At 41.3% G+C, this 25634-nt stretch overlaps 1 protein-coding gene across 13 annotated transcripts in view; it reads right to left on the bottom strand.

The window, feature by feature from the left end:
• The window catches only part of LOC139755950 (uncharacterized), a 1365710-nt gene that overhangs the window by 216895 nt on the left and 1123181 nt on the right, over positions 1 to 25634 (bottom strand). The window contains exon 7 of one of the 13 annotated variants that reach the window (XM_071674748.1): positions 12581 to 14038. The exons of 11 other annotated variants lie outside the window; for them this stretch is intronic. In XM_071674748.1, the coding sequence (XP_071530849.1) occupies positions 13631 to 14038 (408 nt within the window). In that variant the 3' untranslated portion in view covers positions 12581 to 13630. Of the gene's footprint in view, positions 1 to 12580; positions 14039 to 25634 lie in introns of those variants that run through there. One more of the 13 variants, XM_071674759.1, reaches the window with a different exon arrangement.

Raw genomic sequence — 25634 nt, 5'->3', positions numbered from 1 at the left:
TGGCTGATTCATGTAAGAAACTGCAGAAGCTGGTGACTGAGTTTGGTAAAGTGTGTGAAAGAAGAAAGTGAAGAGTAAATGGGAATAAGAGCAAGGTTATTAGGTACAGTAGGGTTGAGGGTAAAGTCAATTGGGAGGTAAGTTTGAATGGAGAAAAACTGGAGGAAGTAAAGTGTTTTAGATCTGGAAGTGGATCTGGCAGCGGATGGAACCATGGAAGCAGAAGTGAATCATCGGGTGGGGGAGGGGGGCGAAAATTCTGGGAGCCTTGAAGAATGTTTGGAAGTCGAGAACATTATCTCAGAAAGCAAAAATGGGTATGTTTGAAGGAATAGTGGTTCCTACAATGTTGTATGGTTGCAAGGCATGGGCTATGGATAGAGTTGTGCGCAGGAGGGTGGATGTGCTGGAAATGAGATGTTTGAGGACAATATGTGGTGTGAGGTGGTTTGATCGCGTAAGTAATGTAAGGGTAAGAGAGATGTGTAGAAATAAAAAGAGTGTGGTTGAGAGAGCAGAAGAGGGTGTTTTGAAATGGTTTGGTCACATGGAGAGAATGAGTGAGGAAAGATTGACCAAGAGGATATATGTGTCAGAGGTGGAGGGAACGAGGAGAAGTGGGAGACCTAATTGGAGGTGGAAAGATGAAGTGAAAAAGATTTTGAGTGATCGGGGCCTGAACATGCAGGAGGGTGAAAGGCGTACAAGGAATAGAGTGAATTGGAACGATGTGGTATACTGGGGTCGACGTGCTGTCAATGGATTGTACCAGGGCATGTGAAGCGTCTGGGGTAAACCATGGAAAGTGTGTGGGGCCTGGATGTGGAAAGGGAGCTGTGGTTTCGGTGCATTATTTACATGACAGCTAGAGACTGAGTGTGAACGAATGGGGCCTTTGGTCTCTTTTCCTAGCGCTACCTTGCACACATGAGTGGGAGGGGGTTGTTATTCCATGTGTGGCGAGGTGGCGATGGGAACAAATAAAGGCAGGCAGTATGAATTATGTACATGTGTATATATGTATATGTCTGCGTGTGTATATGTATGTGTACAATGAGATGTATAGGTATGTATATTTGCGTGTGTGGATGTGTATGTATATACATGTGTTTGTGGGCGGGTTGGGATATTCTTTCATCTGTTTCCATGCGCTACCTCGCTAATGCGGGAGACAGCGACAAAGCAAAAGAAATAAATATATACATATATATATTTAATGTATGAATGTTATTTAATGTATGTATGATTCATGGTGAGGTGCCTGAGGATTGGCGGAATCCTTGTATAGTGCCATTGTACAAAGGCAAAGGGGATAAGAGTGAGTGCTCAAATTACAGAGGTATAAGTATGTTGAGTGTTCCTGGTAAATTATATGGGAGGGTATTGATTGAGAGGGTGAAGGCATGTACAGAGCATAAGATTGGGGAAGAGCAGTGTGGTTTAAGAAGTGGTAGAGGATGTGTGGATCAGGTGTTTGCTTTGAAGAATGTATGTGAGAAATACTTAGAAAAGCAAATGGATTTGTATGTAGCATTTATGGATCTGGAGAAGGCATATGATAGAATTGATAGAGATGCTCTGTGGAGGGTACTAAGAGTATATGGTGTGGGACGCAAGTTGTTAGAAGCAGTGAATAGTTTCTATCGAGGATGTAAGGCATGTGTACGTGTAGGAAGAGAGGAAAGTGATTGGTTCTCAGTGAATGTAGGTTTGCGGTAGGGGTGTGTGATGTCTCCATGGTTGTTTAATTTGTTTATGGATGGGGTTGTTAGGGAGGTGAATGCAAGAGTTTTGGAAAGAGGGGCAAGTATCCAGTTTGTTGGGGATGAGAGAGCTTGGGAAGTAGTCAGTTGTTGTTCGCTGATGATACAGCGCTGGTGGCTGATTCATGTGAGAAACTGCAGAAGCTGGTGATTGAGTTTGGTAAAGTGTGTGAAAGAAGAAAGTTAAGAGTAAATGTGAATAAGAGCAAGGTTATTAGGTACAGTAGGGTTGAGGGTTAAGTCAATTGGGAGGTAAGTTTGAATGGAGAAAAACTGGAGGAAGTGAAGTGTTTAAGATATCTGGGAGTGGATCTGGCAGCGGATGGAACCATGGAAGCGGAAGTGGATCATAGGGTGGGGGAGGGGGGCGAAAATTCTGGGAGCCTTGAAGAATGTGTGGAAGTCGAGAACATTATCTCAGAAAGCAAAAATGGGTATGTTTGAAGGAATAGTGGTTCCAACAATGTTGTATGGTTGCGAGGCGTGGGCTATGGATAGAGTTGTGCGCAGGAGGGTGGATGTGCTGGAAATGAGATGTTTGAGGACAATATGTGGTGTGAGGTGGTTTGATTGCGTAAGTAATGTAAGGGTAAGAGAGATGTGTGGAAATAAAAACAGAGTGGTTGAGAGAGAAGAGGGTGTTTTGAAATGGTTTGGGCATATAGAGAGAATGAGTGAGGAAAGATTGACCAAGAGGATATATGTGTCGGAGGTGGAGGGAATGAGGAGAAGTGGGCGACCAAATTGGAGGTGGAAAGACGGAGTGAAAAAGATTTTGTGTGATCGGGGCCTGAACATGCAGGAGGGTGAAAGGAGGGCAAGGAATAGAGTGAATTGGATCAATGTGGTATACCGGGGTTGACGTGCTGTCAGTGGATTCAATCAGGGCATGTGAAGTGTCTGGGGTAAACCATGGAAAGCTGTGTAGGTATGTATATTTGCGTGTGTGGACGTGTATGTATACACATGTGTATGGGGGTGGGTTGGGCCATTTCTTTCGTCTGTTTCCTTGTGCTACCTCGCAAACGCGGGAGACAGTGACAAAAAAATATATATATATATATATATATATATATATATATATATATCTGTTGAATGTGTTTGATGATAGAGTGGCAGATATAGGGTGTTTTGGTCGAGGTGGTGTGCAAAGTGAGAGGGTTAGGGAAAATGATTTGGTAAACAGAGAAGAGGTAGTAAAAGCTTTGCGGAAGATGAAAGCCGGCAAGGCAGCAGGTTTGGATGGTATTGCAGTGGCATTTATTAAAAAAGGGGGTGACTGTATTGTTGACTGGTTGGTAAGGTTATTTAATGTATGTATGACTCATGGTGAGGTGCCTGAGGATTGGCGGAATGCGTGCATAGTGCCATTGTACAAAGGCAAAGGGGATAAGAGTGAGTGCTCAAATTACAGAGGTATAAGTTTGTTGAGTATTCCTGGTAAATTATATGGGAGGGTATTGATTGAGAGGGTGAAGGCATGTACAGAGCATCAGATTGGGGAAGAGCAGTGTGATTTCAGAAGTGGTAGAGGATGTGTGGATCAGGTGTTTGCTTTGAAGAATGTATGTGAGAAATACTTAGAAAAGCAAATGGATTTGTATGTAGCATTTATGGATCTGGAGAAGGCATATGATAGAGTTGATAGAGATGCTCTGTGGAAGTTATTAAGAATATATGGTGTGGGAGGCAAGTTGTTAGAAGCAGTGAAAAGTTTTTATTGAGGATGTAAGGCATGTGTACGTGTAGGAAGAGAGGAAAGTGATTGGTTCTCAGTGAATGTAGGTTTGCGGCAGGGGTGTGTGATGTCTCCATGGTTGTTTAATTTGCTTATGGATGGGGTTGTTAGGGAGGTGAATGCAAGAGTTTTGGAAAGAGGGGCAAGTATGAAGTCTGTTGGGGATGAGAGAGCTTGGGAAGTGAGTCAGTTGTTGTTCACTGATGATACAGCGCTGGTGGCTGATGCATGTAAGAAACTGCAGAAGCTGGTGACTGAGTTTGGTAAAGTGTGTGAAAGAAGAAAGTTAAGAGTAAATGTGAATAAGAGCGAGGTTATTAGGTACAGTAGGATTGAGGGTCAAGTCAATTGGGAGGTGAGTTTGAATGGAGAAAAACTGGAGGAAGTGAAGTGTTTTAGATATCTGGGAGTGGATCTGGCAGCGGATGGAACCATGGAAGCGGAAGTGGATCATAGGGTGGGGGAGGGGCGAAAATTCTGGGAGCCTTGAAGAATGTGTGGAAGTCGAGAACATTATCTCGGAAAGCAAAAATGGGTATGTTTGAAGGAATAGTGGTTCCAACAATGTTGTATGGTTGCGAGGCGTGGACTATGGATAGAGTTGTGCACAGGAGGATGGATGTGCTGGAAATGAGATGTTTGAGGACAATGTGTGGTGTGAGGTGGTTGGATCGAGTAAGTAACATAAGGGTAAGAGAGATGTGTGGAAATAAAAAGAGCGTGGTTGAGAGAGCAGAAGAGGGTGTTTTGAAATGGTTTGAGCACATGCAGAGAATGAGTGAGGAAAGAATGACCAAGAGGATATATGGGTCGGAGGTGGAGGGAACGAGGAGAAGAGGGAGACCAAATTGGAGGTGGAAAGATGGAGTGAAAAAGATTTTGTGTGATCAGGGCCTGAACATGCAGGAGGGTGAAAGGAGGGCAAGGAATAGAGTAAATTGGAGCGATGTGGTATACCGGGGTTGACGTGCTGTCAGTGGATTGAATCAAGGCATGTGAAGTGTCTGGGGTAAACCATGGAAAGCTGTATAGGTATGTATATTTGCGTGTGTGGACGTATGTATATACATGTGTATGGGGGTGGGTTGGGCCATTTCTTTCGTCTGTTTCCTTGCGCTACCTCGCAAACGCGGGAGACAGCGGCAAAAAAAAAAAAAAATATATATATATATATATATATATATATATATATATATATATATATATATTCTTTCTTCTTTCTTTTAAACTATTCGCCATTTCCCGCGTTAGCGAGGTAGCGTTAAGAACAGAGGACTGGGCCTTTTTTGGAATATCCTCACCTGGCCCCCTCTGTTTCTTCTTTTGGAAAATTAAAAAAAAAAACGAGAGGGTAGGATTTCCAGCCCCCAGCTCCCTCCCCTTTTAGTCGCCTTCTACGACACGCAGGGAATACGTGGGAAGTATTCTTAATCCCCTATCCCCAGGGATAATATATATATATATATATATATATATATATATATATATATATATATATATATATATATATATATATATATATATATAAGAGTGAGTGCTCAAATTACAGAGGTATAAGTTTGTTGAGTATTCCTGGCAAATTATATGGGAGGGTATTGATTGAGAGGGTGAAGGCATGTACAGAGCATCAGATTGGGGAAGAGCAGTGTGGTTTCAGAAGTGGTAGAGGATGTGTGGATCAGGTGTTTGCTTTGAAGAATGTATGTGAGAAATACTTAGAAAAGCAAATGGATTTGTATGTAGCATTTATGGATCTGGAGAAGGCATATGATGGAGTTGATAGAGATGCTCTGTGGAAGGTATTAAGAATATATGGTGTGGGAGGCAAGTTGTTAGAAGCAGTGAAAAGTTTTTATCGAGGATGTAAGGCATGTGTACGTGTAGGAAGAGAGGAAAGTGATTGGTTCTCAGTGAATGTAGGTTTGCGGCAGGGGTGTGTGATGTCTCCATGGTTGTTTAATTTGTTTATGGATGGGGTTGTTAGGGAGGTGAATGGAAGAGTTTTGGAAAGAGGGGCAAGTATGAAGTCTGTTGGGGATGAGAGAGCTTGGGAAGTGAGTCAGTTGTTGTTCGCTGATGATACAGCGCTGGTGGCTGATTCATGTGAGAAACTGCAGAAGCTGGTGACTGAGTTTGGTAAAGTGTGTGAAAGAAGAAAGTTAAGAGTAAATGTGAATAAGAGCAAGGTTATTAGGTACAGTAGGGTTGAGGGTCAAGTCAATTGGGAGGTGAGTTTGAATGGAGAAAAACTGGAGGAAGTGAAGTGTTTTAGATATCTGGGAGTGGATCTGGCAGCGGATGGAAACATGGAAGCAGAAGTGGATCATAGGGTGGGGGAGGGGGCGAAAATTCTGGGAGCCTTGAAGAATGTGTGGAAGTCGAGAACATTATCTCGGAAAGCAAAAATGGGTATGTTTGAAGGAATAGTGGCTCCAACAATGTTGTATGGTTGCAAGGCGTGGACTATGGATAGAGTTGTGCGCAGGAGGATGGATGTGCTAGAAATGAGATGTTTGAGGACAATGTGTGGTGTGAGGTGGTTTGATCGAGTAAGTAACGTAAGGGTAAGAGAGATGTGTGGAAATAAAAAGAGCGTGGTTGAGAGAGCAGAAGAGGGTGTTTTGAAATGGTTTGGTCACATGGAGAGAATGAGAGAGGAAAGATTGACCAAGAGGATATATGTGTCGGAGGTGGAGGGAACGAGGAGAAGAGGGAGACCAAATTGGAGGTGGAAAGATGGAGTGAAAAGGATTTTGTGTGATCGGGGCCTGAACATGCAGGAGGGTGAAAGGAGGGCAAGGAATAGAGTGAATTGGAGCGATGTGGTATACAGGGGTTGACGTGCTGTCAGTGGATTGAATCAAGGCATGTGAAGCGTCCGGGGGAAACCATGGAAAGCTGTGTAGGTATGTATATTTCCGTGTGTGGACGTGTGTATGTACATGTGTATGGGGGGGGTTGGGCCATTTCTTTCGTCTGTTTCCTTGCGCTACCTCGCAATCGCGGGAGACAGCGACAAAGTATAAAAAAAAAAAAAAAAAAATATATATATATATATATATATATATATATATATATATATATATATATATATATTATATGGGAGGGTATTGATTGAGAGGGTGAAGGCATGTACAGAGTATCAGATTGGGGAAGAGCAGTGTGGTTTCAGAAGTGGTAGAGGATGTGTGGATCAGGTGTTTGCTTTGATGAATGTATGTGAGAAATACTTAGAAAAGCAAATGGATTTGTATGTAGCATTTATGGATCTGGAGAAGGCATATGATAGAGTTGATAGAGATGCTCTGTGGAAGGTATTAAGAATATATGGTGTGGGACGCAAGTTGTTAGAAGCAGTGAAAAGTTTTTATCGAGGTTGTAAGGCATGTGTACATGTAGGAAGAGAGGAAAGTGATTGGTTCTCAGTGAATGTAGGTTTGCGGCAGGGGTGTGTGATGTCTCTATGGTTGTTTAATTTGTTTATGGATGGGGTTGTTAGGGAGGTGAATGCAAGAGTTTTGGAAAGAGGGGCAAGTATGAAGTCTGTTGTGGATGAGAGAGCTTGGGAAGTGAGTCAGTTGTTGTTCACTGATGATACAGCGCTGGTGGCTGATTCATGGGAGAAATTGCAGAAGCTGGTGACTGAGTTTGGTAAAGTGTGTGAAAGAAGAAAGTTAAGAGTAAATGTGAATAAGAGCAAGTTTATTAGGTACAGTAGGGTTGAGGGTCAAGTCAATTGGGAGGTAAGTTTGAATGGAGAAAAACTGGAGGAAGTAAAGTGTTTTAGATATCTGGGAGTGGATCTGGCAGCGGATGGAACCATGGAAGCGGAAGTGGATCATAGGGTGGGGGAGGGGGCGAAAATCCTGGGAGCCTTGAAGAATGTGTGGAAGTCGAGAACATTATCTCAGAAAGCAAAAATGGGTATGTTTGAAGGAATAGTGGTTCCAACAATTTTGTATGGTTGCGAGGCGTGGGCTATGGATAGAGTTGTGCGCAGGAGGGTGGATGTGCTGGAAATGAGATGTTTGAGGACAATGTGTGGTGTGAGGTGGTTTGATCGAGTAAGTAATGTAAAGGTTCGAGAGATGTGTGGAAATAAAAAGAGCGTGGTTGAGAGAGCAGAAGAGGGTGTTTTGAAATGGTTTGGGCACATGGAGAGAATGAGTGAGGAAAGATTGACCAAGAGGATATATGTGTCGGAGGTGGAGGGAACGAGGAGAGGTGGGAGACCAAATTGGAGGTGGAAAGATGGAGTGAAAAAGATTTTGTGTTATCGGGGCCTGAACATGCAGGAGGGTGAAAGGAGGGCAAGGAATAGAGTGATTTGGATCGATGTGGTATACCGGGGTTGACGTGCTGTCAGTGGATTAAATCAGGGCATGTGAAGCGTCTGGGGTAAACCATGGAAAGCTGTGTAGGTATGTATACTTGCGTGTCTGGACGTGTATGTATATACATGTGTAATGGGGGTGGGTTGGGCCATTTCTTTCCTCTGTTTCCTTGCTTTACCTTGCAAACGCAGGAGACAGCGACAAAGCAAAAATATATATATTTATATATATATATATATATATATATATATATATATATATTCACTCTTCTTTTCTGAAAACCCATACTAATCTTCACCTTAGCCTCCAGAAGATAATGATCAGACATCCCTCCAGTTGCACCTCTCAGCACATTGACATCCAAAAGTCTCTCTTTCGCACGCCTGTCAATTAACACGTAATCCAATAACGCTCTCTGGCCATCTCTCCTACTTACATAAGTATACTTATGTATATCTCGCTTTTTAAACCAGGTATTCCCAATCATCAGTCCTTTTTCAGCACATAAATCTACAAGCTCCTCACCATTTCCATTTACAACACTGAACACCCCATGCACACCAATTATTCCCTCAACTGCCACATTACTCACCTTTGCATTCAAATCACCCATCACTATAACCCGGTCTCGTGCATCAAAACCGCTAACACACTCATTTAGCTGCTCCCAAAACACTTGCCTCTCATGATCTTTCTTCTCATGCCCAGGTGCATATGTACCAATAATCACCCACCTCTCTCCATCAACTTTCAATTTTACCCATATTAATCAAGAATTTACTTTCTTACATTCTATCACATACTCCCACAACTCCTGTTTCAGGAGTATTGCTACTCCTTCCCTTGCTCTTGTCCTCTCACTAACCCCTGACTTCACTCCCCAGACATTTCCAAACCACTCTTCCCCTTTACCCTTGAGCTTCGTTTCACTCAGAGCCAAAACATCCAGGTTCCTTTACTCAAACATACTACCTATCTCTCCTTTTTTCACATCTTGGTTACATCCACACACATTTAGGCACCCCACTCTGAGCCTTCGAGGAGGATGAGCACTCCCCGCATGACTCCTTCTTCTGTTTCCCATTTTAGAAAGTTAATACAAGGAGGGGAGGATTTCCGGCCCCCCGCTCCCGTCCCCCCCAGTCGCCCTCTACGACACGCGAGGAACACGTGGGAAGCATTCTTTCACCCCTATCCCCAGGGATAATATACATATATATATACACACACACACAGAGTGAATGTTGGGGTGAAGAAGGTGGTGAGAGTAAGTGAGCTTGGGAAGGAGACCTGTGTGAGGAAGTATCAGGAGAGACTGTGTACAGAATGGAAAAAGGTGAGAACAATGGAAGTAAGGGGAGTGGGGGAGGAATGGGATGTATTTAGGGAATCAGTGATGGATTGCGCGAAAGATGCTTGTGGCATGAGAAGAGTGGGAGGTGGGCTGTTTAGAAAGGGTAGTGAGTGGTGGGATGAAGAAGTAAGAGTATTAGTGAAAGAGAAGAGAGAGGCATTTGGACGATTTTTGCAGGGAAAAAATGCAATTGAGTGGGAGAAGTATAAAAGAAAGAGACAGGAGGTCAAGAGAAAGGTGCAAGAGGTGAAAAAAAGGGCAAATGAGAGTTGGGGTGAGAGACTATCAGTAAATTTTAGGGAGAATAAAAAGATGTTCTGGAAGGAGGTAAATAGGGTGCGTAAGACAAGGGAGCAAATGGGAACTTCAGTGAAGAGCGTAAATGGGGAGGTGATAACAAGTAGTGGTGATGTGAGAAGGAGATGGAATGAGTATTTTGAAGGTTTGTTGAATGTGTCTGATGACAGAGTGGCAGATATAGGGTGTTTGGGTCGAGGTGGTGTGCAAAGTGAGAGGGTTAGGGAAAATGATTTGGTAAACAGAGAAGAGGTAGTAAAAGCTTTGCGGAAGATGAAAGCCGGCAAGGCAGCAGGTTTGGATGGTATTGCAGTGGAATTTATTAAAAAAGGGGGTGACTGTATTGTTGACTGGTTGGTAAGGTTATTTAATGTATGTATGACTCATGGTGAGGTGCCTGAGGATTGGCGGAATGCGTGCATAGTGCCATTGTACAAAGGCAAAGGGGATAAGAGTGAGTGCTCAAATTACAGAGGTATAAGTTTGTTGAGTATTCCTGGTAAATTATATGGGAGGGTATTGATTGAGAGGGTGAAGGCATGTACAGAGCATCAGATTGGGGAAGAGCAGTGTGGTTTCAGAAGTGGTAGAGGATGTGTGGATCAGGTGTTTGCTTTGAAGAATGTATGTGCGAAATACTTAGAAAAGCAAATGGATTTGTATGTAGCATTTATGGATCTGGAGAAGGCATATGATAGAGTTGATAGAGATGCTCTGTGGAAGGTATTAAGAATATATGGTGTGGGAGGCAAGTTGTTAGAAGCAGTGAAAAGTTTTTATCGAGGATGTAAGGCATGTGTACGTGTAGGAAGAGAGGAAAGTGATTGGTTCTCAGTGAATGTAGGTTTGCGGCAGGGGTGTGTGATGTCTCCATGGTTGTTTAATTTGTTTATGGATGGGGTTGTTAGGGAGGTAAATGCAAGAGTCTTGGAAAGAGGGGCAAGTATGAAGTCTGTTGGGGATGAGAGAGCTTGGGAAGTGAGTCAGTTGTTGTTCGCTGATGATACAGCACTGGTGGCGGATTCATGTGAGAAACTGCAGAAGCTGGTGACGGAGTTTGGTAAAGTGTGTGGAAGAAGAAAGTTAAGAGTAAATGTGAATAAGAGCAAGGTTATTAGGTACAGTAGGGTTGAGGGTCAAGTCAATTGGGAGGTGAGTTTGAATGGAGAAAAACTGGAGGAAGTGAAGTGTTTTAGATATCTGGGAGTGGATCTGTCAGCGGATGGAACCATGGAAGCGGAAGTGGATCATAGGGTGGGGGAGGGGGCGAAAATTTTGGGAGCCTTGAAAAATGTGTGGAAGTCGAGAACATTATCTCGGAAAGCAAAAATGGGTATGTTTGAAGGAATAGTGGTTCCAACAATGTTGTATGGTTGCGAGGCGTGGGCTATGGATAGAGTTGTGCACAGGAGGATGGAGGTGCTGGAAATGAGATGTTTGAGGACAATGTGTGGTGTGAGGTGGTTTGATCGAGTAAGTAACGTAAGGGTAAGAGAGATGTGTGGAAATAAAAAGAGCGTGGTTGAGAGAGCAGAAGAGGGTGTTTTGAAATGGTTTGGGCACATGGAGAGAATGAGTGAGGAAAGATTGACCAAGAGGATATATGTGTCGGAGGTGGAGGGAACGAGGAGAAGAGGGAGACCAAATTGGAGGTGGAAAGATGGAGTGAAAAGGATTTTGTGTGATCGGGGCCTGAACATGCAGGAGGGTGAAAGGAGGGCAAGGAATAGAGTGAATTGGAGCGATGTGGTATACAGGGGTTGACGTGCTGTCAGTGGATTGAATCAAGGGATGTGAAGCGTCCGGGGTAAACCATGGAAAGCTGTGTAGGTATGTATATTTGCATGTGTGGACGTGTGTATGTACATGTGTATGGGGGGGTTGGGCCATTTCTTTCGTCTGTTTCCTTGCGCTACCTCTCAACCGCGGGAGACAGCGACGAGGTATAAAAAAAAAAAAAAAAAATATATATATATATATATATATATATATATATATATATATGCAGGAGGGTGAAAGGTGGGCAAGGAATAGAGTGAATTGGATCGATGTGGTATACCGGGGTTGACGTGCTGTCAATGGATTGAATCAGGGCATGTGAAGCATCTGGGGTAAACCATGGAAAGCTGTGTGAAGTCTGGATGTGGAAAGGGAGCTGTGGTTTCGGGCATTATTGCATGACAGCTAGAGACTGAGTGTGAACGAATGGGGCCTTTGTTGTCTTTTCCTAGCGCTACTCTGCACACATGAGGGGGGAGGGGGGTGGTATTCCATGTGTGGTGAGGTGGCGTTGAGAATGAATAAAGGCAGACAGTGTGAATTGTGTGCATGGGTATATATGTATGTGTCTGTGTGTGTATATATATGTGTACATTGAGATGTATAGGTATGTATATCTGTGTGTGTGGACGTGTGTGTATATACATGTGTATTGGGGTGGGTTGGGCCATTTCTTTCGTCTGTTTCCTTGCGCTACCTCGCAAACGCGGAAGACAGCGACAAAGCAAAATAAATAAAAATATAAAATATATATATATATATATATATATATATATATATATACATTCCTATGAGTCCACAGGGAAAATGAAACAAAGTCAGTGTTTCTGGATACTACCTATGAGTGGTTATACTGCAACTGATGATGACTTAAGTCACCTTCAGCAAGGCTATATCATTACCACTAAATATGAAGAACAGTCTTTTCTTCATAATATGAAGAACAGTCTTTTCAAGGACATCATTCCAAATGAGTCCATCATTTGCCTGCTCCTGTCTCTGGTGCATCTTTCAAGATGTGTGAGCTCCATTTAAAGGGGTTCTGAGGTTTTATGTATAATGAGTATATAAAAGAGTCCTTCATACACCATGAAAAGTAGATGGTGATTATGAGTGAAGAACAAAAAAAAATCAATATACAGCAGAACAAAATTTTGGCAAATGCTGTGGCCAAGGCCTTAGCAGATGACATGATTCTGTGAAAAATATTCATTAATTCCCCTCCAATCACTCCTAATCTTACTTTACTCCTATCAAAATAATGATTATTTGAACAAGTAACAGGCATCAGAGACTCAAATTCCATGGTGATTGATAATCATATGTTTATATTTACATTCATAAGTGTACAAGAAAATATACATTCCTGATCTTGTATTCCTTAAACAACAAAGGCAATACTACCCTTTACTGGCATCGTAGGTTTTTTTTTATTTCATAAGAAATGTTTGTGATTGTCAGTGAATTTTCATGATAAAATTTGTTTCCAAGTCAGTGTAGACATCACAGATTTATATATATCTAATATTCAGATAATCAATGCAAAACCTGAGGAAATTCATGAGACTAAAACTAGGTCCCATATCTTCTCAAATAATGCTCAATTTGTGTTCATATTACAAAAATTAAGAAACTTCACTAGTTAAATCAAACTGGATATAACACAACAAAGTATATTCTGAGTAAAGGTCCTTGGTTGGTATTCATAATATGATATGCATAAAACTGGGAAAAAGAGAACATAACAGACCAATGCATGTATCAAGTTTGTCTCAAATAAATGGTCTAAGGTGGTAAAATTCTTGAACAAAATTTCAAAAACCTTCTGTAGTTAGCTTCTAGCCTGGGTTATGAACACCCTGAACCCTCACTTATCACAACAGTATAACTGCATCACATACTTCATTAATGATGCTATGCTAAATCAGCAACATAAAACTAGAAGGATAAGAAGTAGCTTTAGCTGAGGAGATCTATTTTCACATAGATGTAGTCTCTTTCTCTTTTACAATGAACATCTGAATGTAGTGATTACCTAAATAAAAATCATACAAGAAGCATTTAAATGATTAACTATAATTCGAAAAGGACCATGTTAAGCATTTTCAATTTGTTCGGCAGGGCAGTTTATTTCTAGTCAAATTATCACCAAGTAAATGATAGATCAGTATACTTATTCTTGAAATAATGTCACCCCTGCAATTAACAGAGGCACTGAAAAAAGCAGTTTACTTTTGCAAGTAAATCTCCTGAGAATAAAAAATTCATTATTACAAGAGTACATACTGCATTCTGTTACAGATTCTTTGTCTCACAGAAAACTTCTTAGTTACAAAAGAATTACCAAGATATTTCAGGTACAATTCTAATGAGTCAGCATGTGACTTTTCAAATTCCCTTTCTGAGAACAACGGTATGAACAAATAACACATGCATATGGTTTCTCTCCAGTATGTGTATAAATGTGCTCTTTCATTCTCTCTTTCTGAGAAGCACGATATGTGCAATATGGACAAGAATATGGCTTCTCTCCAGTATGGGTAAGAACATGCCTTTTCAGATTTTCTTTTGTTGTTGCACGATAAGAACAATGTAGGCATGAAAACGGTTTCTCTCCCGTATGAGTGTGCCTGTGTCTCAGTAGGTGAGTATAATTAGTTGTAGTGTAGGTGCAGTAGTTACAGTGATGCGTCTTGACGGTGGCAGTGAGGCTCTTCCTAGCTCCTGCAGCTCCTCTCACACCCGTCCTCACACAGTCACTGTTCAGCCTCACCTGTTGGTTATGTCCAGCTTACTCATGGGCTTCACACCTTTTTCCCGAAAATAATAATCTATCTCATCAATTTGAATTTTACACCCAGCACAATACAATCTTTGCACTTATGAAATTCTTAATGAAACAAACTACTTGCCATGAATAAAATGAGGGCAATTATCCACCAGCCGTGAGTTTGCATCGGGTGATGACATATCAAAAATAAGCAAAAGGAAGAAACCCTAGCTATAAGAATAAGATATAATATTCACTAAGTATACATATAAATAAAAAAAGTAAACTACAAAATAATGTAACCTAAAAATTATGTATGTACCCTAATGTCAAAAAATAAATAGATAACAAATATCTTCATGCACTATAAAGAATCCATACTTATAACAGTACTTCATGAGAAAAAACACTAGTCTTAGATCCCCTCACCCCCAGCAAACATAACACAGACAATATACACATACATTGAAATGACCCAATAAACACTAAACAACCACACTCCCAACTCAATCTTAAAAACCTATCCTACCAGACATACATCCACTAGAAACCCCACTCTCCAGACAAACATGAGTTATACTTTCCCATGTATGCTCTGGATATCACCCATCCCTAAATTACTACAAACACTAAATCAACACATCTCAAGACCATGATGCAACAACCACAATTAAGACAATAAGCACTTACTGCTCATATGCCCCACACTTTTTCCATAAAGGTAAACATCCATCGCTATAATCATTGAATTATGATCCCAGCCAGTGGACATGGCTGGCTCCCCGAGTGTAAAGGAAGTTTCATAAAGATAAAAAGGACTGCTGGGGTAGGTAGTCAGCAGGTAAGTAAGTAAGTAAGTAAGTGAGTAAGTGTGTGTGTGTGTGTGTGTGTGTGTGAGAATGTGGCAGAAAAAAATACTGCCCACATATTCCCTGTGTGTCGCAGAAGGCGACTAAGAGGGACGGGAAAGATTGGCTGGAAATCCTCCCTTCCTGTAGGACTCTCCAAAAGGAGCAGGGCAAGGAGCCAAGTGAGGAATTTTCTTGATACTACCTTGCTCATGCAGGAAATGGTGAGCATTTATGTAAAAAATTTATATGTGTGAGTGAAAGGAGAAAGTTGAGAGTAAATGTGAATACAAGCAAGGTAATTAGGTTCAGTAGGGTTGAGGGACGAGTTAACAGGGATGTAAATTTGAATGGAAGAAAATTGAAGGAAGTGAAGCATTTTAGATATCTGGGAGTGGACTTAGCAATGGACAAAACCATGGAAGTGGAAGTGAGTCACAGGGTGGGGAGGGGAGGAAGGTTTGGTTAGTGATGGAGGTGTGGAAAGAGAAAACGATATTTCAGAGAGCAAAAATGGGTAAGTTTGAAGGAATAGTAGTTCTAACAATATCGTATGGTTGCGAGACATGGGCTATAGATAGGGTTGTACGGAGGAGGGTAGATGTGTTGCAAATGAAATGTTTGAGGACAATATGTGGTGTGAGGTGGTTTGAGTGAGTAAGTAAAGAAAGGGTAAAAAAGATGTGTGCTGGAATTGAAATGTTTGAGGACAATATGTGATATGAGATGGTTTGATTAAGTAAGTAATGAAAGGGAAGTAAGTAATGAAAGGGTAAGAGAGATGTAATAAAAAGAGTGTGGTTGAGAGAGCAGAATAGGGTGTGTTGAAATGATTTGAACATATGGAGAGAATAAGTGAAGAAAGGTTGACAAAGAGGATATATGTGTCAGAGGAGGAGGGAACAAGAAGTGGGAGACCAAACTGGAGGTGGAAGGATGGAGTGAAAAAAGATTTTGAGCGATCGGGGCCTGAACATACAAGAGGGTGAGAGGCATGCAAGGAACAGAGTAAACTGGAATGATGTAGTATACTAGGGTCGACGTGCTGTCAGTGGACTGAACCAGGGCATGTGAAGTGCCTGGAGTAAACCATGGAAAGGTCTGTGGGGCCTGGATGTGGATGGGGATCTGCGGTTTCGGTGCATTACACAGGACAGCTAGGGACTGAGTGTAAACGAATGTGGCCTTTTTTTGTCTGTTTTTCCTGATGCTATATATATATATATATATATATATATATATATATATATATATATTTCATTTTTTCATACTATTCGCCATTTACCGCACCAGCGAGGTAGCATTAAGAACAGAGGACTGAGCCTTTGAGGGAATATCCTCGCTTGGCCCCCTTCTCTGTTCCTTCTTTTGGAAAATTAAAAACGAGAGGGGAGGATTTCCAGCCCCCATTCCCTCCCTTTTAGTCTATCTATATTCTATTATACTTAATCTCCATCTCCCGCATCAGAGAGGTAGTGCAAGGAAACAGACGAGGAATGGCCCAACACACCCACATACACATATATATACATAAATGCCCATACATGCATATATCCATACATATACATTTCAATGTATACATATATATACATAACAGACATATAAATATGTACACATGTACATATTCATACTTGATGCCTTCATCCATTCCCATTGCCACCCCACCACACATGAAATAGCATCCCCTTCAGTGAGGTAGTGCCAGGAAAAGACAAATAAAGGACACATTCGTTCACATTCAGGATCTAGCTGTCATGTGTAATGCAACGAAACCAGAGATCCCTTTCCACATCCGAGACCCACAGACCTTTCCATGGTTTACCCCAAATGCTTTACATGCCTTTTGGAATGGTTGGGACCAAGCACTTGCTGGACTAATGATTCTCCTAAAATATAGAGAGTGAATATTTCCAAGGATTCTGAAAGTTTAGCAAGCGGTAAAGTCCGAAAATGCAAGGTGATTTTATTAATAAAATTCAGTCATCTATTTCACAGCACTCTTACACTATGTTAATCATTCATTTTGAAGAGAAAATACTCAAAAAGTAAATTATCTAACTACTTCTCTTAGTATACTAAATATATTCTTGCTAAGCACTCTTTTAAACAAAGTTAATTTACATATAAGCATTGTAAGAAATGAAAATAAAAAGATACATTTTTCAAGCATTTCAATAAAAAATGCATAGGGAATGGAGAATATCTAAAGTACCAAGAATAAAAAAAAGTATGGTATTGTAAGAAAACAGCATTAATACTGTAGTTGGGTGGAGTATGTATAGATAGGATGGTGGCAGCTGTGGGGAGAACAGCTTCACAGTCAGCGGTCTTGAGGCAGTAAGAAGTACAGATAAGTTTCTGCATATGGCAAGTATAGGATAATTTCCCTCTCTGTTACAGTACACTATAGAAAAGTATTTATTTTCTGTTGAGACAATGCAATAATTTAATAAGTGGATGAATGCATGCCTCGACTGGATTCGACTTCAGTACAGAGTTCTAATATTTTCTCCTGGTTCTTCTTTATGTCATTGATGGTGGATGTATCAATACCATAGTTAGCACAATTTTATTTCAATGTGGCCCCTTTATCAAGCCTCTGTATAGCTGCTACTTTCTGGTACAAGTGAACTTGTCACGAGGGAGTGATCTCTTCTTGGAATTCATAGTGAGGGCTCAAAATGTTATAACTACTTTGGACATGGAAGGTCAAAGGCAAAATCAGTGCAACAGAACAAGGATTCTGACCCCATGAGTATACCACTCCAGATAGAGGCTCCATGCTGGCTCATTTGATACAGAACTATAGTTAGTTATACAATAAAATTCTTTGTATTTGCTTCATTTCTTAGTCTTAAATATCAATCTATCCACTGTTTTATTGCATTTTGCCATAAATTACATGAACCATGACCTGTAGTCAGGAACACAGGTCATAAAATATGATGTATATGCATCTAATTGCAGAAGGTGTAGGGCAATTGGAAAATTTGTGCCAGGCGTCTTCATTGTCATAGCAGCATCATGGGCATGAAGGATCTTAGGATAAAAGTTGAAATGTTGCCTGTAATGTTGATGGGATGGGTATATACATGAGAAAGTGTGACTCAAGTTTGTCTGGGGTGTGTTGCTTAGTCTAAATACTGAGTTGGCAGAGCAGATGTTTAATGCTTGATAGGTTGTTTCAGTGTGTATGTATTTTTGTCATTGTTTTATTTGGTGTGGGTGGGGAGATCTGTAGGCAGAGATTTCTGAAATGTTAGGCAGGGATAAGCTTTTTATTACTACTTCAGGGTTGATGGTTGGTTGAAGTGGTTTTAGCAGGATGGGTCTGGTGCTGTTGCTTAAAACTGAGAGCAAAGCATGTTGAGCTGGGATTGTACTTTGTTGCTTCTGATGGGTGTATGTTTGGTGGGGTGGAGCTTTAGACTAAGTTGGGAGAGCAGATATTTAGTACTTGATAGGTTATTTCAGTGTGCATGTGATGAGAAGCTTTACTGTATCTGTTTTCATGGGTGGAAGACTAGGCAAGTGAGGTGTAGTTTGGAGTGGAACTGATAAATAGTTCGAACAGGATATTGAGAGATTATTTTTCTTGTGCCAGTTATTGCACTGAGGGCATTCAAATTGAGTTTTCCTTCTGTGCTGAGGGTTATTGGTGAGTAGAGAGAATGTAAAACATATGTCATATGCGATGCTTAGAAAGGCTGGTGTTTTGGTGTTTTGTTCGGTAAGAGTGACTGTCCATTCCAAGTGACTGGAGAATGTGAGTTGAATTCATATCTATCTTGGGTTACAAGACTGAGTGAAGACATCTATGGAGAGGCAGACATTCTGGTCTGGGTGAGTCTTCATTCCTAATGTGTAATGTAGTGCTGTATGATATTTACTGCTAATGTGGTGTCACAGCATTGCGATGTGATTATGATGGTACCTGCATATGGAAGAACCTTCATATGGTTTGCTAGAGGTAATGGGAGGTTATGGAGGAAGATACTGAAGTGGGTTGGAAAAACAACTGCTTCTTGGGGAATACCACTGATAAGTTTGTGCTCTAGATAAAGGTGAAACTATTGTGAGTGACTCTAGCTTAGTACCCAGCTATGAAATTGGCAAACCACTTTTTCCCATTGTTGTGGAGGGTGGTGTCAAGTACCTTTTGCATGATGATGTGTCAGGGGACAGTCTTGTATGCTTTGTCAATGTCTATTGCTGCTTGTACTGTCTGACAAGCCATCTAGGATAAGTTGTATGAGATCAGTGCTTATAAAGATGAAGTGCTTGGGTCTGAGGCAGTGTTGTGTGGGTGAGAGTTGAATGTTTTGCTCGATTATATTGTGGATCAGTTTTTCACACACTTTGGATACTAGGTATAGAAATTGGTCCATGGGTAATTATCAATCAAAAGAAACATATACTTACTACTTAGTGTTGTGATGTTGCATGTGCATGTGTGTGTGTCTGTGTTTAAAAAGTGCTGGGCAACTGAGTGGTAATTGCTCAGAGTCTTTGTTATGGTAGTTGCATCATGGGTATGAAGGGTCTTGGGATATGCTGAAACAGCATTTGTAATGCTGTAGGGATGGATGGTGTCTAAAGCACCGATGGAAATGTCACTCCAGTTTTTCTGGGGAGTGTGGTTTCTGATGGGTGTATGTCTGGTGGGTTGGACTATGAATTGGCAGGTTGTTAGTTTAATACTTCTCAGGTTATTTCAGTGTGCATATGTTCTGTCTGTGTTATATCTGTTTGGAGTGGGAGGATCTGTGAGAAGAGGTTACAGAAGTGTGAGGCTGGGGTAAACTTCTCGTTTTGTATCTTGGGGTTCATAGTTACTTACTGAATGGTTTGGGTGGAAGGGGTCTTGTGCTGTTGTATAAAATCAAGTTCTGACGATGTTGAGGTTAGACTGCATTATGAGTATCTTTGTTTCACTGTGTAGGTGTTAAGTGTTTGTGGTTGCTAGGCAGCAAGTGATACTTCTGAGTGCACTATTAAGTGTCTTTGTAGATTTATTATGCTTGCCTTTTAGAGGATGGAAGACAAGGCAAGTGAAGCACAGTTTCAAGAGGAGCAAATGGAATGTCCACCATTTCCTGCATCAGTGTGGTAGTACCAATAACAGATAATGAATTGGCCTCATCTGCTCACATTTACTCTCTAGTTGTCATACATAATGTATTGAGACCACAGCTACCCATCCATAACCAAGTTAACATATACTTTTCTGTGGTTTCCCCTGACTGCTTCATATGCCCTGGTTCAGCCCACCGACATGTAGTCCCCTGTATAGCACATCACTCCATTTCGTTCTATCCCTTGCACGTCTAACACTTTCCTGCATGTTCAGATCCTGGACACTCACAGCATCTCTCACTCCATCCTTCCACCTCCTTACTTCCCCCTTTTACTTGCTCCCTCCACTTCTGAAATACATACCCTCTCAGTCATACTCTCCTCACTCATCCTCCCCATATGTCTACACCATTTTAGTGCACCCTCTTCAGCTCTCTCATGCATACTCCTCTTACTACCACAACTCTCTCTTACCCTATCATTTCTTATTTGATGGAGAATCCTCACACTAAATAATGTTCTCAAACAGTTCATCTCCAAGACATCCACCCTCTTCTGTACATTTTCATCTAAAGCCCATGCCTTGCATCCACACAGCTCAGATGGTACTACAAGCATACCCAAATTTGCCCTCACACATTCCTTAATGAACCCAGGATTTATATCCCTTCACGTAACATATAATAACCTTGCTTTTATCCACATTTTCTAAAGTTTCTCCTTTCACACACACTCCCAAACTCAGACATCAACTTCTGCAGTTTCTTACTCATTTATGCTAACAGTGCAGTGTCATATCTGCACCTCTCTCTAAGACCCTTGCATCCAGCTCCCTCATCACTCCATCCATAAACAAACTAAATGGCCATGGTGACATCACACATTCCTGCCAGAGTCACCTTCACCTAGAACCACTGACCCTGCTCTCTATCTCTCTATCTCACACACATACCTTGCCCTCATAAAAAAATCTACACTAATTCCAGCAACTTTCCTCTCATACCATATAATTGTAAGAAACTTCAAGAGAGCATCTCTGTCAATTCTATCATATGTTGTTTCTCTCAGTATTCCTTGCACAGATTCTTCAGAGTAAATACCTGATCCACTCATCCTCTTCAACTCCTGAAGTCACACTGCTCCTACCAAGTCTCAAACTCTATGCATGTCATCACTTTCCCATACAACTTACCAGGTTCTCTCAACAAACTTATATCTCTGTAATTTGAATAGTTGGTTCTGTTCCCTGTACAGGCATTCTGCCAATCCTCTGGCACCTCAACGTAAACATACAGTGAAAATCCAAAGTAACCAATCAATATTAGAAACACCCCTTTTTTAAGAAATTCAACAGCAGTACCATCTACTCTAGCTGTACTGCTACACTCCATCTTATGCAAGGCTTTCACTACCTCTTCTCTTCTCACCAAGCCACTTGCCATGTCTTTTACTTTGCTAGCCTTCAGGTTCAAAACATTCTCAGTTGCAACCCTATCAGTTAGTAAATCCAACTATCCTTCAAAATATTTATACCATTTCCTCTTCATCTCATTTCTGCCTGTTACCTCTTCTCCATTTGCCCCCTTTATTGAAGTTCCCATTTCTTCTCTTGTTTTTCTTATACTATTAAACTCCTTGCAAAACACTTTCTTATTCACCCTGATATTTGCCTAATTTTCATTTGCCCTCTTTGTCAGCCCCTGTGCCTTCCTCCTGATCCCCTGTTTTCTCTTTGTACATCTCCCAATCACCTCAACTCTTCCTCCAAATGACACCCATACACATCTCTTTTCTTTTTTTTCATTGCCCTTTTTTTCCTGCCCACCTACCACCTCCTCCATGTTACACAATTCCTTCACACATGCCAGGACTGCTTACTTAAATGTTTCCCATTCCTAATCCACTCCTCTAGCTTTATCTAATCCCACCTTTTGCCATTCTTCACTCAATCTTTCCTGGTATCTCTTCTCACAGCCTCTTTTCCAAGCTCACTCACATTCACCACCCTCTTCCCACCCATATTCTTCCTAAAACCCTTATAAACCTTCACCCTCACTTACACCAATTAATTATCAGACATACCACTATTTCCCCTGTCAACACATTTACAGCTAATAGTCTCTCCTTGCATGAATATCAATTAGTATATAATCCTACATTCACACTTTTCATCAACCGTACTCACCCACGTATACACCTTTTTTAAAACCAGGTATTTCCATTCACAGGAGCTTTTTCCGCACACAACTCAACAAGCTATTCACCATTTCTATCTGCAAAACTGAGTAACCCACTCTCACAAGTTATCCCCTCAACTGCCAAATCACCTATCACTAATAAATGATCCCTTGCACCAAAATTGATGACACTATCACTAAGCTTCTCTTGAAATACATGTCTCTCTTCCTCTTCTCCTCTAGTTTCAATGTGGATAAGCACTGATGATCACTAACCTCTTTTAACCCACTCTCGATTTTACCCACTTCAGTCTGGGGCAACTCAAGAGAAGGCCATTTTGAAAGCTGATTCTTTCCCAACATACTGAAGCTTTGGAACTCTTACCTTCTTATGTCTTTCCCAATAACTATGACCTAATACAATTCAAAAGACAGGTTTTTCACATCCTCAAAATTCATAAATACTATATTTCAAATAAGGTCCAGCCTTGATGTGGACTTTTGTCTGTGACTAGAGGGAAAAAATCAAACTGCTACTTCAGCAGCAGTGCTACTTCTTCCTTAGCTCCTGCCCTCACCCTAAAAGCTGGCTTTACTCTTAAATCATTCCTAAACCATTCTTCCCTCTTCCTCATGAGCTTTTTTTCACTCGAGCTTGAACATCCAGGTTTTTTCCTTAAACATGATACTAGTTACTCCCTTCTCATTTTGGTTTTATCCACACACATTCAGACCTCTCCACCTGAGCCTCTGAGAAGAATGAACACTCCACCCTTTGCTCCTTCATCTGTTCTAACCTTTAGAAATCAGATTACAAGGAGAAAAGGGTATCCAGCTCTTCACTCCTGCCCACTGTGGCCATCTTCAATGACAAGCAGGGAATATGGGAGGTACTCTTTTTCCCCATATGTATATATATATACATATATATACACATATATATGAACAAAGTGCATATGAACACGCTCCTTCATAGGCAATACAAACCTCCAACAGCCAGGATCAAACCCGGGACCCCTGTGCAACAGGTGGGAGCGCTACCGCTAGGCTATGATCGCCCCTATAGGGAAATGACTATTCGAATACTATGTACTCCAATACCCTTCGTCTCATGCTGGTGAGCAACGGGGTCTACAATGGTCATTTCCCATCAGGCTCACAAAGCCAGCAGACAGCATTTTACCAAACCTAACTGTACATTGCAGAGGTATGTGAATACGAACAAAGTACATATGAACGCGCACCTTCATAGGTCATACAAACCTCCAACAGCCAGGATCAAACCTGAGACCCCTGTGCAACAGGTGAAAGCGCTACCACTAGGTTATGATCGCCACTATAGGGAAATGACTATTTGAATACTATGTACTCAAATACCCTTCATCTCACGTTGGTGAGCAACAGGATATATATATATATATATATATATATATATATATATATATATATATATATATATATATATATATATATTCTTAAACTATTCGCCATTTCCCGCGTTAGCGAGGTAGCATTAAGAACAGAGGACTGGGCCTTTTTTGGAATATCCTCACCTGGCCGCCCCCTCTGTTCCTTCTTTTGAAAAAAAAAAAAAAAAAAAAAAAAAAAAATATAAAATAAAATATAAAACAGGCATAGCATTAGAAGTGGCTCAGATTACATTGTACAAAAAGAATAATTGTAATTTTCTTTCATATCCCTGGGGATAGGGGATTAAGAATACTTCCCACGTATTCCCTACGTGTCGTAGAAGGCGACTAAAAGGGGAGGGAGCGGGAGGCTGGAAATCCTCCCCTCTCGTTTTTTTTTTTTTTTTCCCCCAAAAAGAAGGAACAGAGGGGGGTCAGGTAAGGATATTCCACAAAGGCCCAGTCCTCTGTTCTTAACGCTACCTCGCTAATGCGGGAAATGGCGAATAGTTTAAAAAAAAGAAAGAAAATATATATATATATATATATATATATATATATATATATATATATATATATATATATATATATATATATATATATATATCCCTGGGGATAGGGGATTAAGAATACTTCCCACGTATTCCCTGCGTGTCGTAGAAGGCGACTAAAAGGGGAGGGAGTGGGGGGCTGGAAATCCTCCCCTCTCGTTCTTTTTTTTAATTTTCCAAAAGAAGGAACAGGGGGGGCCAGGTGAGGATATTCCAAAAAAAAAAAAATATATATATATATATATATATATGTTTTTTGCTTTGTCGGTCTCCCGCATTTGCAAGGTAGAGCAAGGAAACTGACGAAAGAAATGGCCCAACCCATCCCCATACACATGTATATACATACGTCCACACACGCAAATATACATACCTACACAGCTTTCCATGGTTTACCCCAGACGCCACACATGCCCTGATATAATCCACTGACAGCACGTCAACCCCGGCACACCACATCGATCCAACCCACTCCACCCCCTGCCCTCCCCTCACCCTCCCGCATGTTCAGGCCCCGATCACACAAAATCTTTTTCACTCCATATTTCCACCTCCAATTTGGTCTCACACTTCTCCTCGTTCCCTCCACCTCCGACACATATATCCTCTTGGTCAATCTTTCCTCACTCATTCTCTCCAAGTGCCCAAACCATTTCAAAACACCCTCTTCTGCTCTCTCAACCACGCTCTTTTTATTTCCACACACCTCTCTTACCCTTACATTACTTACTCGATCAAACCACCTCACACCACACATTGTCCTCAAACATCTCATTTCCAGCACATCCATCCTCCTGCGCACAACTCTATCCATAGCCCACGCCTTGCAACCATGCAACATTGTTGGAACCACTATTCCTTCAAACATACCCATTTTTGCTTTCCGAGATAATGTTCTCGACTTCCACACATTCTTCAAGGCCCCCAGAATTTTCGCCCCCTCCCCCACCCTATGATCCACTTCCGCTTCCATGGTTCCATCCGCTGCCAGATCCACTCCCAGATATCTAAAACACTTTACTTCCTCCAGTTTATCTCCATTCAAACTTACCTCCCAATTGACTTGACCCTCAACCCTACTGTACCTAATAACCTTGCTCTTAATCACATTTACTCTTAACTTTCTTCTTTCACACACTTTACCAAACTCAGTCACCAGCTTCTGCAGTTTCTCACATGAGTCAGCCACCAGCGCTGTATCATCAGCGAACAATATATATATTTGTTTTTTTTTTTTGCTTCGTCCCTGTCTCCCGCGTTTGCGAGGTACACAAGGAAACAGACGAAAGAAATGGCCCAACCCACCCCCATACACATGTATATACATACATGTCCACACACGCAAATATACATACCTACACAGCTTTCCATGGTTTACCCCAAACGCTTCACATGCCCTGATTCAATCTACCGACAGCACGTCAACCCCGGTATACCATATCGATCCAATGCACTCTATTCCTTGCCCTCCTTTCACCCTGCTGCATGTTCAGGCCCCGATCACACAAAATCTTTTTCACTCCATCTTTCCACCTCCA

The sequence above is a fragment of the Panulirus ornatus genome, chromosome 20 (assembly GCF_036320965.1).
Source record: "Panulirus ornatus isolate Po-2019 chromosome 20, ASM3632096v1, whole genome shotgun sequence".
Lineage (NCBI taxonomy): Eukaryota > Metazoa > Arthropoda > Malacostraca > Decapoda > Palinuridae > Panulirus > Panulirus ornatus.
Note: the sequence above shows the minus strand (reverse complement) of the source record. Positions and strands in the feature narration are given on the sequence as shown.